The sequence below is a fragment of the Neomonachus schauinslandi genome, chromosome 9, assembly GCF_002201575.2.
Source record: "Neomonachus schauinslandi chromosome 9, ASM220157v2, whole genome shotgun sequence".
NCBI lineage: Eukaryota > Metazoa > Chordata > Mammalia > Carnivora > Phocidae > Neomonachus > Neomonachus schauinslandi.
The window spans coordinates 121,781,189-121,800,897 of NC_058411.1; the positions used below are offsets into that span (position 1 = coordinate 121,781,189).

Below are 19,709 nucleotides of genomic sequence, written 5' to 3' on the forward strand. Positions count from 1 at the left end.
AATTGCATCCTGAGTGTAGAGAGCCCAAGCATTTGGAAATATTTAAAAGTTATGCTCTGTTTATAAGCTCCAGAACGTCATGCCTGACACTTGCTATTCTTTGCACCCTCACGCACCCACCTCTGATCACATGGGTTAAATCGCAGGACATCGGGACTGAATGCCTGCTTTACGGACAGCCCTGGGAGGCGTGTGTGTAGAAAACCCCATTCTCAGTCATATGAGGACTTGACATTTAATACACCATAGCCATGTTTTAAATTTATAAATATTTGAGCTATTTACACTCTATGTATAGAATTTAGACTTCCATCCAAGTTAAGCTCATTTTATTCCCTTGATCTGTGTGTCTGTTTTTGTGCCAGTACCACACTGTTTTGATTTGTAGTATATCTTGAAATCTGGGATTGTGATACCTCCAGCTTTGGTCTTCTTTTTCAAGACTGCTTTGGCTATTCAGGGTCTTTTGTGATTCTATACAAATTTTAGTATTATTTGTCCTAGTTCTGTGAAAAATGTTGGTATTTTGATAGGGATCGCATTAAATCTGTAGATTGGGGAGCATGAACATTTCAACAATATTTGTTCTCCCATTCCATGAGCATGGAATATCTTTCCATTTGTTTATATCATCTTCAGTTACTTTCATCAGTGTTTTATAGTTTTCAGAGTACAGGTCTCTCACCTTCTTGGTTAAGTTCATTCCTAGGTACTTTATTATTTTTGGTGCAATTGTAAATGGGATTATTTTCTTAATTTCTCTTGTTGCTACTTTATTATCAGTACATAGAAATACAACGGATCTCTCAATGTTAATTTTGTATCCTGTGACTTTACTGAATTCCTTTATCAGTCCTTGTAGTTTTTGGTGGAATCTTTAGAGTTTTCTATGTATAGCATCATGTCATCTGCAAATAGCAACAGTTTTACTTCTTCCCTACCAATTTGGATGCCTATTTTTTTCTTGTCTGATTGCTATAGCTAGAACTTCTAGTATTATGTTGAATAAAAGCAGTGAGCGTGGACATCCTTTTCTTGTTCCTGATCTTACAGGGAAAGCTCCCAGTTTTTCACTGTTGAGTATAAAAACACCAATTTGAAAAGATACATGCATCCCTATGTTTACTGAAACATTATTTACAATAGCTAAGATATGGGAGTAACACAAGTACTTGTATCCATAGATGAATGGATAAAGAAGATGTGGCATGTATGTGTGTGTGTGTGTGTTTGTGTGTGTGTGTGTGTATGCCATAAAAAGGATGAGATCCTGCCATTTATAACAACATTAATGGAACTACAGGGTATAATACTAAGTGAAGTAAGTCAGAGAAAGATAAATACCATATGATTTCACTCCTATGTGGCATTTAAGAAACAAAACAAATGAACGAACAAAGAAAAAAAGGCAAACAGAAAAAGACTCTTAAATACAGAGAACAAACTGATGGTTGCCAGAGGGAAGGAGGGGGTACTGAAATAGATAAAGGGGATTAAGAGTACATTTAATGAGATGAGCACTGAGAAATGCTTAGAATTGTTGAATCATTATATTGTACACCTGAAACTAATATAACACTGTATGTTGATTATACTTCAATTTTTTAAAAAGTTTAGTTCATTTTAAAGAAATTAACTGTCAGAGCTGAGGCTGATGGCTCCTGCCGAACAGCGTCCACCCTCTGCATAGTCTCTCTGGTCCCTCTCCATACCCCTGCACTTCCGTGGTCCTTCTATCTTGGAGGAAAGAAACTGGACAAATAGGTATTAGGGTTAGATGACAATCACATAATAGTAACTGGCTGCAAAACTTCCTCCCCAGAGAGGGTATAGGGTGGACCAGTATAGCCTCGTCCTTCAGAATTCCTGCAGAATGTCTACTCTAGCCCCACCTACCTTTCTCAATTTTAATATGTTCATCCATATACACACAGATACATAATTTTGCATAATGGGATCATAACATACATATCATTTGTTTCTAGAAAATCCTTTTTGCTTGTTTGCCCTGCCCCCTCCTTCTCCATTCTATGCATATCATCACCAACTACTAGAAACCCATATTAACAACCTTCCATATTTTTCTCCAAGCTCAAATAATCATCTGCAGATACATATGTAATATATATTAAACAGAGAGAGACAGACATATGTATATACATGTATGAACAGAGCCAAGCTCTATTAGGAACACCTAAGACACTTTAGGTTTGCAAGTGAGATGCATTTTAATTTTAATACCGGCACTTAGAGGCTTGCACCACCATTGGAAGGGTTGATGAAACAAAGGTCAGGGATGCCACAGAGAGAAGCAGGTGAGTTGGGAGTCACTGTCAACTTCAGGAATGTCAGAAGGGCCACGCTGCTGCTGTTGCTACGTACTACACCAAGCACAGAGCAGCTCCTTTGTAGGCACTCTCCTAGAAGCAGCTGTGACTCACAAGCTACTGAGTATGGGGTTCACTGGAGTTGCCCACAGCTGGCCTTGGAGCATGATGGCTTCTCCTTCTTGCAGCCTTGCAAACCTTGCATGAGTGCTTCTCCTTTAGAACCTGGAGCCTATCAGGAAAGCAGTTCTGCGAATGTCACTGCAGGCTTCTGCCCCACTTTGCAGAGGAAAATGAAAAAGGGAGTGTAGAGAAGGCAGTGACTGAGTTGGCGGTGGACTCTCTAGCAATCTCCATCCCTTTGCTCATATCCTCATCCATACATATCCTTGACCCATATTAACAAGCAACCACAATAACATCACATCCTGCCAGTTCCCCCATACAACTGAAGATGTGCTCACTTCTCACCACCTACAGGAGATACAAAGCCCCATACGTCCCAAACCCATCTTGAGTTGTGTTCATTCCTCACCTGGTTGAGACCATGACCCATCTTTGGTAAACTATAACTTGAAGACTAAATTAGGAGCTTAATCACACCTAGCCTACTTTATGTTATGTGACAAGGAAGGAAGAAGGGCATGAGTTGATTCATATATACCTATAGATAAATAACAAAGCAAGGGAGAAAATATGCAAACCATGTCTTGAATCCTGCCCCTTGCATACTCCAGTTGGGGAGTTTGTAACACCTTCTTCCATGGCACCTGCCCTGCTCCCCTTGCCATCACCCAGTACCCAAACCTTCATTTCCAGACTCTGCACCTTTTGTTTATTAAATTAAATTAGCCAACATGTGGTACATCATTAGTTTTTGATGTAGTATTCAGTGATTCATTATTTGCATATAACAGCCAGTGCTCATCAGATCATGTGCCCTCCTTGATGCCCATCACTCAGTTACCCCATCCCCCCACCCCCCTCCCTTCTGCAACCTTCAATTTGTTTCCTGGAGTCCAGAGTCTTTTGCTTCTGCCATTGGCACATTTGGTCAATTCTCAGTTTAACATTTGTAAAATCTAATCCTATGCACTCTAGATTTCTCCTGGCAAAAACCTTAGAATTCTTTTGGTGTGTATGGGACTTTCTCCCAGGCCATCTTCCTAGTCATGAATCCGAAAACTTTTAAGAGACCTGGGTTTTAAGGTGAATTGGATGTCTCCCTGAAACACACCTGCTCAGAAGATGTCATTGCCAGGTCTTCAGACAATGGGTGGAGGGATACTAGTCTTGGTCAAGGGAGGAGGGGCTGCTTCTGCTGATCAGGAGGCTCTGGAAACTGGAGAGTCAAGGACCCCAGGTTAATCAGAACCCACGAAGTGTTCTCCGGTTTTCAAAGTCCAGTCTTTCCTGCTCATTGTCCTACTGCTGACTGTTTTTCCTACATGCTCCCCAGTGCAGTCAGGGGGGTTCACCCACCACAGTCCTTATACCCCATCTTTGCATCACAGTGTCCATTGATAACAGCTGTTGGCTTTTCTACAGCATCAGAGAACTAGTCTCATCTTTGTGTTTCTGCTTTCCTGGAACCATTTCCAGTACCAAATTCTGTATCCATCAGCATTTGGTAAAGAAGACAGAAGTCATTCTAGGTATTCCAAGTAGGAAAGAGAACTAGATGTTTATAAACCAAAGAAAGCACATGAAATCAGAGAAGCTGTGCTCACAGTGGGAGGTTCACTGGTGCTCACTGGAAGTCCTTGCAGCCTCAGGAATCACAAGACACCCCCTGCCAACCCACCCCAGCAGCTGGATTGCCAAGCAGATGCTTCTCAGGAATTTGCCCCAAAGCCACAGCCAATCTCCATCTGCTTTCTGCTCAGGCATCTGCTTGCAACCTTCCATAGAAAACCAGCCTGTGCTCAGCCTTCCAATCAATCTTGCATGAATGCTTATCATTGGAGGCTGTTGCCAGAACTCTACTGAGAAGGAAATTCCAGGAGCATTCACTCACACTTCTCTCCTGGGATGAGTAAGGGTGTGCAAAGGCAGCGGGGGTGTGCAAAATTGACCTTGGATGCTAAGGCATGATGATGCTGGATGTGGACCAGGCAGAGCTGTGTTTGCTTTGTGTCACTAAAGGTGATTATGGTGCACACACTGTCATCATACTGTTTTTCTCACTCAAAACTACTTCACTGAAATCCCCTCAAATCAGTTGTATATGCAAATTCATTCTTTTAATGGCTGAGTAATCTTCCAGATGTGGATTACCATAACTCAGCCAGCCATTTCCTGAGCAGTCCGCGAGATTCTAGACACCTGCCTTCGCCTGTCCCTCTCCCTCCAGTCCAGCAATGAGGAGAACCCCCCTCTTCCCCATCTTCACTGTCACTGGGCCAGGCCATCTCATTTCTCATCTGTATTGCTACAGGTCCCTCCTAACGTTCTTTCTGCTTCCAGCTTCCCCAATTCTAATGCAGTTTCTGCTATTTAGCCAGAGTAATTTTTTAATGCAAATACTTTATTTTTCTATAAAAATTTGATCAAGCCCTACTCCTTTGGCAATGCTTCAGTGACTCATGTTTGCCTTTGGGATAAAGTCCAAACCCCAGCGCATACTTCACAAGACGCCTCAAGGAGCGCTCTGTCTCAACACCTTCATCTTCCCTCCTGCATCCTTCCCAAGCAGCCTCTCCTGGCTCCTCTTGGGCCTGTATTCATCTTAACTACCTTCAGTGCCTTAATGTACCACGTCATTTCACTTCCAGCTTTATTCATGTGCTGTCCTCTTCCCAGCCCACTCCCCCTGCTCCTCCTGTTCCTGAGTCTTTGCCAGAATAGCTTTCACACTTCTTTCAGGTCTCAGCCTAAATGAGAGCACCTTTGATCATCCTCCAAGTCCCAAGTTACATCCCGTCTTGAGTGTCCTGTCAGATTCATGCCTAACACTTAGGTCTCAGTGTAGGCCTCTGTCCTCTCTCTTTTTTCTGTATTAGTTGGGGAGTTGCTGGCAGTAATCTGTCCAGATTCTTATTCAGGGCTTCTTCCCCCTCACTCAGGATTCTTAGCAATTGGCCTTTTCATGCTTGTTACCTCATGTTTGCAAGATGATTGCCACAGCTCCAGGTATCATGTCTGCAATTCCAGTCAGTAAGATCAGGGAGTAACAGCACAGGTCAGCTCTCCTCTTAAGTCTACAGTCCTTTAAGTCAGAAGTAAAAGTCTTTCAAATACCTCCCAACAGAGTTTGACCCAGATCTGAGCACTGAAGAATGACAACATCTAGGGATTTCATGAAGGAGGAAGAAGTGCTGTTAAAGGGAAAGGAGTAGAGCAGCCATTGAAATAAGAGGATGACTAGGGGAGTGCAATGTCTTAGAAGTAAGAGAATGACAGTCACCATGCTGTACATTAGATCCCTCCCTTTTCCTCCCCACAGAAAGAGTAAATCAAGAAGAGAGAGCTTTTCTGATGGGGGACAGAGAAATGACCTTGGATTTTTCTACATCAGGCTCGTCAGTACTCCTGAAAAGAGCTGCTTCGATAGAATATCCTGGGTCACAGGATAAATGCATTGTAGTTTTAATGAATGCTGGGAAATTGTCTTGTGTGGGGGTTATATCATTCTGTACTTTTAGCAGCAGGTGGATGAGTGAGCCTGTTTACCAACAAACTTGGTAACCAGGTGGGGTTGCCAACTTTTGCATTCACCACTTTGATATGTGTAAAATGGTTTCTCGATGTATTTGTTTCTTGGTTTGGGGTTTTTTTTTTTTAAGATTTTTATTTATGTTTGCAAGAGAGAGAGCATGCGCAAGCACAAGTGGAGGGGATGGGCAGAGGGAGAGGCAGACTCCCCGCTGAGCAGGGAGCCCCATGCAGGACTCGATCCCAGGACTCTGGGATCATGACCTGAGGCGAAAGCAGACGCTTAAGCAACTGAGCCATCCAGGCATCCCAAGGCTATCTTTTGTATGTGTATGTTAATTTTACATCCTGTGTTAGTCATTAGCACTGTTCAAGGACTATGTACCATAATCTGACTGCCCCCCTTGTATGTGCATGGGAGAAGTGCCCGTCCTGGCTCCTGTGGTTGGATGGGACCCTGTGCCTAGTTTGAGCCATGCGTTGTGAACAGTAGTGAGACGTCAGTACTGGGCCAATGTATTTGATTGTTAATGGGAGATACTCCGGGGCTTTTTGTCCCTCTGTCATACTGATAGTCAGTTTTTAAGACCAGCTGCTCTGTCCACCTGAATCCTGAAATGAGAAGGTATGACAGAGCTCACCCAACCCACAGCCAACTCATGGCTTGAGCAAAAAGCAAGCCTTCGTTGTTATGGTCTCAAGAATTTGGAGGCTGTTTGTTCCCACATTATAATCTATCCTGCTATTTATGGCATTCTCTTGTTAATAGTAAAGGTGGTGTGTTTATCTCAGTGTTTCATGGCAATTTCTGCTTTGTAAAGTTTCTACTTTTCTATTTAGTATGTATATATTCATACTTCTTGTCTTCTGTTTTAATATGTATCTGAGATTTGTTCTAATCAGGTCTGATAAGACACACAGGCCTGGAAATCACTGTCACGAAGGAGGAAGTTCCCTAGGAACAGGAGGCATGCCACGAGGGCCACACAGGGGAGTACCAGGTCAGTCGGGAAGCACAGGGAATGGGGGAAATATGAGCAAGAACCTTTAGTGTGGGTTCTGCAGGAAGGAACAGGTAAGGCAGGGTAAGCAGGATAAGCAGTTTTAGGATTGGCTAGTTTGAATTTTAGTAGGCTCCAGGCTGGAGAGGCTGTCCCAAGTTGTACCTGGCCCTGGGTGATCAGCAGACGGGAGCATTTGCCCTGAGTGTGAAAGCCTGATCATACATGGTTGGGGTGAGGGGTTTGGATTATCTGGTTTGCACATAAAAGGCACACTTGCAGGGAGGTAGTTTGCTATCATGAAGAATCAGATAGCCCTGAGAAGGGCAGTCCCTCCTGGGTCAGCAAGACCTCAAAACTACAGAAAAGAAAGAGCATGATTAATACATCTCCATTATGATTTGAACCCTTTAGAGTTATAAAGTGGCCTTCCTCATCTTAAATAATGCTTTTTGGCCTGAATTTTACTTTGTTTGATGTAAGATCATGTCCTCTATATTGCTTTTTGTTTTTGTTGTTTTATCTTTGCCTGGTAAACCTGATACACCTCTGTCCTTCCCTGTTAGTTGCAACCTTTCTGAATCACTTTGCTCTCAATAGGCTCTTATATACAGCAAATAGTTAGACTTTGCTTCATGAAATAATATGAAAATCCTCTTATTTAAATAGTTGCATCAAGTCTGTTTAAAGGTATTGACCTCTGACAGTTATGGTGGTTCTTAGTTCTATCATATTTTCTATTTTTATGTATAAGTATTTCAAATGTCTTTCAATATATTTTACTAGCTTTTTATTTAAAAATATATTTCTGATATTTAGAAAAGTTGCATTTTTTATCTAGTGATTTACTTTTTAAAGTTCTACCTTTATGTAACATCCCATTTCCTTTTTTTCTTTAGACAATATTTGTTCTTATGATCTGCCTCAATAAAATTAGCTTGTATCTCCTTCCTCCTCCCTCCTCTTTTTCTGTCTCTTCCCATCCAATTTAATCAGTAGTATATCTTTTCTCTGGTTTTTGGCATTCACCTCTGTACTATTAAAAATGTTTACGCATTTGTATTTGATCTTTCAACTCTAAATATTATTTTGTGCTCCCATGTAGCCTATCTGAGGCAACTGTCAGTTGATTCTACTTTCTGCCTTCTACCACTCTGTTGATCGTACCATTTTTGCTTAGCAGTCTATTGACTTTCTCCTCTTGCGCTTGTATCTGTACCTTTGCTTTTTCATAGATATACAGTTAAATAAATTTACTGCTGCCTGTCTCTTTGCCAACCCCCCATTCATCTTCTGATTACCTGGAACGCATCTTCTAGTAGTTTTCTCAAGGAAGATCCACTTGAGTAATATTTCCTGGACTCGTACATGTTTAAAATGGTTTGTCTGCAGCCTTTATACATGCAAGGATAGCCTCGATGGGCATAAAGATTTTTTAGCCCACACTTCTTTCTCTCTTTCAGTATCTTGTAGATGTGACCCCACTGACTTCAGGCATTGAATGTGGCTGCCAAGAAGTATGTTACCGGCCTGATTTTCCTCATTTTTTGCTTAAATATTCAAAGAATTCTCTTTAAGACACAATAATTTTATAAGGATCTATCTTGGTATGGATTAAACTAAGACAACTTCGTTTTATGCAGTGTGCCCTTTCAATATATAGAATCAAATCTTTGTATCAGAAGTTTGCTTTGTTGGGGCACCTGGGTGGCTCAGTTGGTTAAGCGGCTGCCTTCGGCTCAGGTCATGATCCTGGAGTCCCGGGATCGAGTCCCATATCGGGCTCCTTGCTTAGCAGGGGGTCTGCTTCTCCCTCTGATCCTCCTTTCTCTCATGCTTTCTGTCTCTCATTGTCTCTCTCTCAAATAAATAAAATCTTAAAAAAAAAAAAAAGAAGTTTGCTTTGTTAAAATAGTTTTTAAATTCTTTTTTCTTTTCCATTATTTTAGATTTCATATTTTAGGCTCCAGTTATGTGTATGTTGTATGTCTTTCCCTATATTCTATATTTACCATTTCTCTGTAAGCTTTTATTTTTTGTTTCACTTTTTCCACTTTGCTTTTCATTTTTTTGTAAAGATTGATTTTATTTTTTTCTCCTTTGTTTTATTATGTTATGTTAATCACCATACATCATTAGTTTTTTTTTTTTTTATGTTATGTTAATCACCATACATTGCATCATTAGTTTTTGATGTAGTGTTCCATGATTCATTGTTTGGGTATAATACCCAGTGCTCCATTCAGTACGTGCCCTCTTTAATACCCATCACCAGGCTAACCCATTGCCCCACCCCCCCAGAACCCTCAGTTTGTTTCTCAGAGTCCTGATTGATTGATTTTAGAGAAAGAGAGCACAAGTATGGGGAGGGCCAGAGGGAGAGGGAGATAATCCTCAAGCAGACTGTGTGTGTAAAGTCCCACATGGGACTCGATCCCATGACCCTGAGATCATGACCTGACCCAAAATCAAGAGTCGGCCACTTAACCAACTGAGCCAACCCTATTTTTCATTTTTATCGTCCCGTCTGTGGTCTTTTTCTTTGCTCCCTTATAATTTAACTTCATTTCAGAAAGGATTTTTGACTCTTTTTTGCTTCTCCCCCTGAGTTTAGTCAGTTCCTGTTTCACATCTTCCTTTGAGCTTATGTGTCTCTGCTTTATAGTTTCCCTGAATTAATGTGATACTTTGTGCTAAATTAAAGCAGCATACACCTCACTGAGAGCCAAAATGCATATGTTAAATTTAACTTGAGCTCTGACCTCATTTGATGTTCCTCTTAAGAGTAAATCAAATGAATTAGAAGTTTAAAGCACAGAATATTTCATTGGTAAACTATACAAGACGTTTTGGTACTTACCACAAAACCTGTGCTTGTTAGGAATCCGAAAACCTACTGTATTGTGATAAGCACAAATTGAGGCATAGCCAAAAAGAAAAAAATTAACAGGCAGCTTCCTTATTCCCTGGGTTGAGGTCTTCTTTCATATAGTCATACTGTTTTGCTGCCTGGAGGAAATATTGCCAGAAGAAGAAACAAAGTAAGCACAGAGAGATAGAACAACAGAAACATATTTTGAAGATCTCAGGTTGGCTAAAGGAGAAAAATGAGTATTTCTAGCTGTGTGAATTGCAATCTCAAATAAATCAGCATTCTGTGCAGAAAGAATTAGAGGAGACTAGAAATTGGATAGTCAACTAGCTTCTGCCAGAGTTAGATATTTGGCCTTGAAGCTTAGGGTACAAATTATAACTAGATTTAATATTATTCACGTAGAGATGGTCTTGATCTTCAAAAAGAGGATATAAATTAAGAGAGGAAAAGAAAGAATAAAAATGGGGGGAACCCAGGTGTTTTAAGGGCAAGAAAAGGCAAGCAGCCAGAAAAGGGGACATGGAGTATTCAGAGTGTAGGATAAAAACGACTGTTAAATGTCCCTGTCCTAGTGAAGCCTTCTGCTGTTTTCCCATGGGCCTGATGGCCTGCTGTGTTTAGGAGATGGACTTAGTGACACCTGAGTAAGAATTTCACATGGAACAGGTAAGTGCGTGGGGAAGAGAGTTAAGGACCCAGCAGCTGAAAACATTGGCAAGAGTGGGGGTGGAGAGTGAGGGATGCAAGAGAAGAAGACAAGGGTCATGATGGATGGGCAAGGCAGGGAAGAGGTCTGAAAGGTAGTCCATAACCATAAAGTGGTGATGCCCTAAACAAGACCAGGTTCGAGGGAACTATAGCCTCAAAAGCTTGGGTTTTAATCAAACAGACTTGGATTTGAATCTCAGTTGCCACTTACTAACTGGATTTCAATCACAAGTGATAGAAGTTAGATATAGCAGAAACTTGTAATGACTGATCATAACACTAAGGACCATGTGCTAAGAACTTTACAGACATTACCTCCTAGTCTCACTTAACCTTCCTAAGAATTCCCATTAGATGGATTTTAGTCTCCCCAGTTGTACAGAAAAGTAATCTGAGGTTTCACATGGTAAAATGCCATGTTCACTGTCACAGAAATAGCCACAAGGTGGAGCCAGGGCTGGACCCAGGCCCCAAAGCCTGTGTTCCTGACTGTTCCATTGGACCAATTCCTTCCTCGAAATGAGTGTCCTGGCTTCAGGGACACACACAGCCCATGGCCACCATGATCACTCAGCCTATCGATTCCATCTGGGCTTTGGCCCATCCATTGTGGTGGTGAGGCCATGGTGGGCCTCTGGGCCCCTCCTGCTCATCCTGACTCTGGGTGGCATTAGTTAGGACTCTTGGAGACTTGGAACGGAAAAGAAGAAAGGGGAGCTTGATGCATGTGATCTCTGACCACCAAACCCTACTTCCAGGCCACCAGGGACCCACCCCATCCCTATCCCCTAGATTTCCTGTTTTTAGATACAACCTGTACAACCCACCGATGCCAAGCTAACTACTGAGGCCTCCCTGGTCCACGTGTCTATAATCACCATTTACAATCCTGGTTTTCCTGAGCTGCCATCTGGGGAATTGTACAGAGTGGGAAGCATATCTTGAGGGGCTCTGACTCTCTAAACGATTGATGAATGTGTCTGTCGTCTGTCTTGTTTTCTTCCCACATCAGCAATCTTTCCACGTGCATGGACACTGAAGTACTGACTCCTTGAGGAATTCTTTAAAATCTTTGAAGGGAGCATTTGGGAGCTAGGCTTTTGTGGACAGTGCCGCCGCCCCTCCTCCTTCCATTTTCATTCTCACTTAACATTGATTGAATCTCTGTGACGAGGTGCAGCACAATTAGAACCAGGATGCTCACTGGTTAAGAATACAGGTCAGGGGGCGCCTGGGTGGCTCAGTTGGTTAAGTGACTGCCTTCGGCTCAGGTCATAATCCTGGAGTCCCAGGATCGAGTCCCGCATCGGGCTCCCTGCTCGGCGGGGAGTCTGCTTCTCCCTCTGACCCTCCCCCATCTCATGCTCTCTCTCTCATTCTCTCTCTCAAATAAATAAATAAAATCTTTAAAAAAAAAAGAATACAGGTCAGGTGCATAGCTAAGTGAGCGTGAGTATGAGGCAGCAATAGGAGAATGCAGAGGAGGCATGAGCAAGCTAGAAGATCAGCAGTGACAAGTCACTGGGGAGAAAAGCAGAATGTACGGTCCTTCACCAATGGTGGGACACCTGCCTTGTCAGTGTGGTCCGAGTTGATCCTCTAACAGATGCATGCAATGGGAACACACCCTTGTCCTGCAGGATGAGGCTGCAGCCTGGCCTACTGGAGCTACACATAACTCGAGGCCTGCTCTCCCACTTGGGCCCAAATGCCTTGTAGTGGGAACCGTGGATGGGGGGCTCTGGGAAGGGTAGGGAACAGGCAGAAGCAGCAGGAAAGACTCTTTCCACTGGGCGGAAGAAGCACAGTAGGGCAGGAGTGGGCTGGCTCCCCATAACAGTGCCCCGCCAGCAGAATTAGGGTCCACGGCCCTGCCAGGACCAGATTTTGTGTGCAGGGCAGCCCTGCATGGGAGATGCAGCTCAGCGGGAAAAAAACAGATTGGAGGGCCCACATGCAAACACCGTGATATATCAAATGAGGAACTGCGGGTAAATGCTGTAATCAGACTACGCGTCACTTTCTATTTGTGAAATGGCAGAATAGTTCCTGTGTCCTGTTGGGGCCTGGGGAGGATGACACCCCTGGCTGCACCTGGAGCTCCTCAGGGGCTCCACATGCGCTGCTTCCCTGCTCTCCCATCCCTCTTCACAACCAGAATTCATCATGCTGATGTTACTGCTAATACACACATCCATGCTGGAATGTCTGCATTTTGTGATAGGAACTGGCATCAGGAATGCTCCTCCTCCACCTCTCCTCTCCTTGACCTTCCTCCTCCATGCAGGTTTGACCCTCCCTTGGGCATTTGCCCCCTACCAGCCATGCCTTAGAGCAGGGTGCCCACTCAGGTCATCACCTCTGCTAAGGCATAATTTCCCTGAAGGCAGGGACTTATCTTTGTCTTCTTGGAACATTAATGCTCCTTTGATAGTCACTACAACTAGACTTGAAAATGCCAGGTTTTGGTCATGTAGGTAGGATGTGTACACTGTGATTGTTAGTCCCGTGTAAGAGCGAGAGTGTGTTCTGACATTTCTGCTTCAGTTTCCTTTCCCAAAACCAGCCCTGTCATGGCCAGTATCCCAGCCCCATGGCCACGACCACCACCCTCCACTTTTGCTACTAACAATAGTCAGCTGCATTACACCAATACCCCCTGTTTATTATCACTTACAAAAACACCAGCTCCTGCTGTTTTTTTTCTGCTGTGTGACCCAGATAGATTAGTTTGCTTTTCTTACCCACTAAGATGGTACAAAGATGCAACTATTGCATCTTTGTTAGCTGACTATGGAGAAAAAAAAACATGTGATTAAATTACCAATGGCCATATGATGATTGATAGTATCAAGTCTGCACTAGAAGTGGAAGGGGAAAAAAAAAGGATGTCCCAATATTATTTTATACGCTCAAAGCCTCATGATACTGTATATACAACATAATTCGGCATATAATTAGGTCAATACGGTTAATACCTGCACTTTGAAGTTAACCAGGAAAGGATAAGATTTTATTTGCTCTTTAAAATGAAAGCTAGGCTTTTAATTCTTTGTCTGTAAAAAGCTCATGATGCCTGATGAATCGAATGCAGTGTGCAATGCCTCCGTGGGTTCATCAGAAGGCCATTGACTCAGACTCAGAATTAGAGCCCCACAGAGCTCCAGCCCCCACAACAGCTCCCCCTAGGGTTGCAAAGAGTCCCCTTCAACACCCGGCACCCATCTCCGTGCCCAGGGGCCCTGCTTAGAGTTGTCCCAGGCCAGGACCCTAGTCCCAGCTTGCATCTCCCCCAGTTCAAGGTCAGAGATCTGAAGTCTGCCTCCCACTGAGGCTTTACACAGAGAATACGTCCCAAGCTTCTGCTTTTCCCGTATTAAGCTTAAAAAGAGAAGTAAAACTGGAAGCAAAAGCCTAAGAAAATTTGGGGATTCTTTTTATTGATTTTTTTAATTTAGTTTATATTTTGCTTCTCAGAGAGTAAGCTCTACAGCTTTTTTTTTTTTTAAGATTTTATTTATTTATTTGATAGAGAGACAGCGAGAGAGGGAACACAAGCAGGGGGAGTGGGAGAGGGAGAAGCAGGCCTCCCGCTGAACAGGGAGCCTGATGCGGGGCTCAATCCCAGGACTCTGGGATCATGACCCGAGCGGAAGGCAGACGCTTAACGACTGAGCCACCCAGGCGCCCCATACAGCTTAATTTTTCAAAGGGGTGGAGGAAGGCATGATAATTAGGAATAGAATGTTTTGACATGTGTGTGCATGAATCTAAAGGCGATGAGAGTAAATACAGTCACGTATTTCAGATGGACGTCAGTCGCAGATGTCAACTTCTACTTACACATCAGGCCACTTTACCCCTCTGAAAAAAACGAGCATTGCTGGTGGAAAGTTCATTCGTCAAAGTGCTGATGAGGAACCCTTCTTGCAGTTTTTTTCCTACAGTGAGATCCTTAATATTGTCATTTCTTGGACATAGGCAAAAACTGGGACCTGACTGCCGCTCTGAGTGACTATGAGCAGCTCCGACAAGTGCACACAGCCAACCTGCCGCATGTGTTCAACGAGGGCAGGTGCCCCAAGCAGCCAGAGCGAGAGCCGCCCCAGCCCGGCCACAAGGTGGAGCGGCCCTGCCTGCAGAGACAGGACGACATTGCCCAAGGTACCTGGTGAGGGGCTGAGGCCAGGAACAGCTTCCCCAGAATGGCATGGCTTGCATGGGGTAGCGGGGTGGGGGGTGTGGAGGGTGCAAAGAACGGCAAGGTCATCACCTCTCCTGGGCTGCGGACACATCGGGCTCTCCACGCACATCAAGCTGAAACGTGCACTGCAGCTTCCGTTTCCGGCTCCTCCCTCTGCCTCCAAAAAGCAGGAGGAGGAGTCCAGTTCCCCAGGACCCCACGTGATTAAAGGCCAGCTCTCCTCCTGGAGCCCTGGTCTCTCCAAGCCAAACACCTCTAGTCCCTTCACTTATTTCCCACCGGGTCTCCAGATCTGTTCATCATCAGCTCACTGCCCCGCGAGCTCCATTTTCTCTATTCTTTTTCTTAATTACAGAAGTCAGATGTGTTTATCGTGATGAAAGAAACAGTACAAAGATACATAAAGAGAACTTGAGCGTTTTCTTCCCCACCCATCCTAGATCTCACTGATGTAATAACCAACGATTACATCCTCGTCTGTCTCCTCCTTGCTTTCCCTGGGCTCTTTCAAAATGCATCAGGGTCAAATTGCACATAATGCTTCTCAGAGCACTTGTTTCACTGAACAGTAAATCACGAGTAGAGGCTCAATATTTTATTCCACAGCCTACAATGATTTTTAAACCACTCCTGTATTAATGGTTATTCTGGTTTTTCTCGGGTTTTTTTGTTTCGCTTGTTTTCGATACTACGAGCAATGCTAAAATAAACAACTGTATGCCTGTGATCTTAGATACTAGTGCTTTTATTTCTCTAGGTTAGTGTTCCCAAAGTGGATTTGCTGTGCCAGTACCTGTGTATGTTTAATTCAGTAACTTCGGGACTTTTTTCCCAGTCGCATTTCTGCTTGCAATGTGTGAAATGAGGTATCTCCCTCCACTCTTGCCAGCACTGGACGTTTTTGTAATGGCTTTACATTGCTTTTCTGCTGTGAAGGGTGGAAAAGGGTGTCTTGTTTTAACTTTCATCTTGTCATTTGTTTGTTAGCCAGTTGGATTTCCCCTTCTGCAACATGCCTGTTCCCATACTTTGCCCATTCTTCTATTGATTTGTTTTCAGTTTTCTGATCAACGTGTAGCATCCTCTGTGATTAAGACTAGGAACATACATTTTTATATGTGTATGTCTTTCCCGGTATATCATTTGCTTTATGACTTTGTTTACAGAATATTCTGCCACACAAAATGTTTATATTACTATGCATTCATGGCTGAGAGGTGTCCTCTTTCGCTTTAGAAGGCCTCCTGGAGTAGTTACTGAAATATGTTCCTATATTCTTTTAAAATTTTGTTCTTAGGTCTTTTGATTGATTTGAAATTTTTATAAGTAATAAGGAAGAATCTAGTCTTGCTTTCTTCTGGATCAAGAGTGAGTTACTCTAGCACATTTATTGAATAAAACATTCCTTACCCACTGAAGTAAAATGCCAATGTTGCCATATATTAAATTCCCAAATATATTTGGATCTGTTTCCAGACTGTCAATCCGTGCGGTCACCCATCCTGTTACCTTAACTCTGGTAGTTCGTATGCTATACTTTCTGTTAAGGCAACTCCTTTCACTGATAGTCTTTTCCAAAAATTTTTCACTATTTTTGGAGGTTTTATTCTGCCATATAAAACTTAAGCTTGGAATTCTGGTTGGAATTGGATTGAATTTTTATTTTAAGAATAATTGGCATATTGTAATATTATTTTCCCACTCAAGAACATTAAATATGCCTCTCCATTTAGTCAGATTCTAAGATTTTAGACATAGAGAAAAGCGACTTACTTTTTCCATATTTATGTTTTATGCAGTAATTTACAGAAATTCTCTTATAATATTAATCATTTTTTCTAAGAGAATATCTTGGGTTTTCTAAATATGTATGTATATATGGCTGCCCCTGCTGTTTTTGACTGGCAGCAAACCAACCAACCCATTATTTTATCCTCCCATTGAGGAGGCTAGAAGGACCCTCCTCTCTGCTTCCAGAGAGGTTGATGGATTCAGAGCCTGATAAATGTAACTGAAAAAAATAAGTCTGTCACATAATTCCATTAATTGAGTTTTTTGAACAATCCTATGTACTTTTTAAAAATTAGAAATTATAGTTTCTGAATTAGATATATGTATCCTTTACTTGAGTTCTTGAAATCATAGTGCATGCACTAACAGGGAAAATGAATGTCTCCATATTATAAATTAGGGGTCAGCAAGCAATGGCCCATGAGCCAACTCTGGCTACTGTCTGTTTTTTAAATAAAGTTTTTATTGAAACACCCTCAATGCCCATTCATTTATGCATTGGCTAAGGCTTTGGTTTACAAAGCCTAAAGTACTTACTCTGTCCCTTTCAGAAAAGGTTTGTACACCTGTTTTTAAAATACCTAGGATTTGTTTTAATCAGATAGGATAAGATAGGCAAACATGGAAAAGAATATCATGAAGGAAGCTGTTAGACTCACAGTTCCCTAAAAGCAGGTGACATGGCACACTATGCAGGACCACATGGGGAAGCACCAAGGTTGGTCAGGAGGCAGAAGGGACGGAGAGGAAAAATACGGGCATGAGTTTTATTTTGATTTCCTTGGAAAAGGCAAGGCAGGGTAAACAGATTTAGGATTGCCAAGACTGAATAATTTCAGCAGGCTCTCTGGGGTTTAGGAGCTATCTCTGGTGGTCTTGTACCTTGCCCTGGGGTGCAGAGACATATTGCTTGCTGGAGTGTAAGAACCAGATAGAAGAGGTGGTTCAGAGTATGGGCTCTGGATTGGTTGGTTTGCATAAGAAAGGCATGCTCCTTTCCTATGAGTCACTTGCTCTCAGAATTAGCTATTCCTAGTAAGAAAAGCCTCTCCCCAGTCAGGGATACCCCAGATGCCAGAGCATCAAGAATACAGAAAATAAGAAAATATAGTTAAAACACCTCCCCTGGCCTGAATCACAGATCAGTTTGAGTTGGTTTTGTCAATAGTTGCAGAATTCTGTGCATCCTCTCACTGTGTTTTTGTTTAATATCTGTATTTCTCTGGGGCATAACTCTGAACATGGTCATTCCTGTAAAACAATTCATTTATACCTCTAAAAGAAGGATCACTGAGTTCGTGTTTAAAAAATCAATGTGTGTGTGTATCTGTGTGTGATTACATATATGCATTCATGGAGGTGGTGGTGGGGAAGACTTTTTCTTTTTTTTAAGATTTATTTATTTATTTTAGAGAGAGAGTGAGCAGAGGGAGGGGCAGAGGGAGAGGGAGAGAAAGAATCCTCAAGCAGGCTCCCCTCTGACTGAGGAGCCCAACGAGGGGCTCAATCCCAGGACCCTGAGATCATGACCTGAGCCAAAACCAAGAGTCGGACACTCAACTGACTGAGTCACCCAGGCACCCCCCAAAAGCCTTTTTCATTCAGACTCCAAATATTTAATATTTGGAACTGCTTAATAGCATCATATTATACTATGAATCACAGTGTTCCTAAGGTCCTAATAGCATCTCATCAATTGACAAAGAGGTACTGAATGATAAGCCATGAAAGAATATGGATGACCCTGCCCATCAGATTCCAGCTGTTGAGAGCAGCATCGTGAGTCTGCCCAGTGGATTGTGGGGTCATGTAGCACCTCGGGTGTTAAAGAATGTCTGATGTCCATCTCCATCGGGTCCCAAAGGGTGAGGCAGTTCCTACTTTCCCAGATACAGAAACAGTAGTCTGCAGCAAGAGGTGAGACATCAGCATGGCTTGTGAGACCTGGAGAACATGGCAGAAGGACTTGGAGTCTCCTCTGCTCCCGCTCTCGAGAATGTGGACCAAGTGCAGGAAGCAACAGGGCCATCCCCAGTGGTAGACAAGCCAGGCCCTATGTGCACCATGTCTCTTCTTTCTCATGGCTGGTGTGGTTTAACTTCTCTTTGCCTTTCCTCCAAATACAAAATAACTAGTCATCATGGTCTCAGAATCCAACTGAAGATGAATCAAAACTACTCATTTTAAAAATACTCTGTCTGCGGGACTCAACCACTCAGTTTAATGCCCAGATACTTGAGGCTTCTGAGAATTAACTTTAAATTTAAAACCAACTTACCCCAGGATCAAAAGCCTCTTGTTTTTAGTCTGCTGTAGCAAAATGACTTTAATGACATTTCTGTCCACTGCTCTTGCATGTGGGGAAGTAGGGAGCTCTCCTTCCGGATGAAGGCACGAGCGTGGGTTTTTCTGTGAGCTCAGGTGGGCAGAGACATGCTTCAGCATGGCATCAGCTTATGCGCAGAGCCTGATCAGTGTGCAGACTAATCTGAAATGAAGTGGCAGTCCTCATGACCTGAGTGGATACACTTGTGAATTTGCCACAGGGCTTAGACAACACTCATTCAAACACTAGTTTGAATTTTGTTTTCCTGAGCAAATTGAAAGAGAAGATCTGCCTTGCTAGAAGAATTCTCCATTATTACAAATATTGATTGCAAAAAGAAAGTGTCCCCCTAACATTGTATATTTAAGACTTCTTCTACTATGGTAAATGTTAGCTATTAAGAGCAGGGCTTAAAAAACCAAGTATGTTTCAGTGCCAAGAGAACAAAGACATCTGTATTTTTGCTGTGGCGTTGAGATCACATGATTTTCTTCACGGGGCAACATTAGGTACATCAGAGGAATTCTTCACTAAACTTCTCACCCTTCGGCTGGAAACTCCAGGCAGAATAAGACCAGAGTAGACGGGCACTTTCTGAGTGCTGTGTCAATGGCAAACTGAGAAGAGAAACAGGGGCTCCTGTGTGGCTCAGTTGGTTAAGCATCTGCCTTCAGCTCAGGTCATGATCCCAGAATCCTGGGATCGAGCCCCGCATGGGCTCCCTGCTCAGCGGGGAGCCTGCTTCTCCTTCTGCTGCTCCCCTCTGTTCATACGCACTCTCTCTCATGTGTGCACTCTCTCTGAAATAAATATAACCTTTAAA

At 42.9% G+C, this 19,709-nt stretch overlaps 1 protein-coding gene across 1 annotated transcript in view; it reads left to right on the forward strand.

Moving 5' to 3' along the window:
* Positions 1–19,709, forward strand: part of OTUD7A (OTU deubiquitinase 7A) — a 201,426-nt gene that overhangs the window by 62,039 nt on the left and 119,678 nt on the right. The window contains exon 3 of the mRNA XM_044918299.1: positions 14,547–14,729. Coding sequence (XP_044774234.1) covers positions 14,547–14,729 — 183 coding nt within the window. The remainder of the gene's footprint in view (positions 1–14,546; positions 14,730–19,709) is intronic.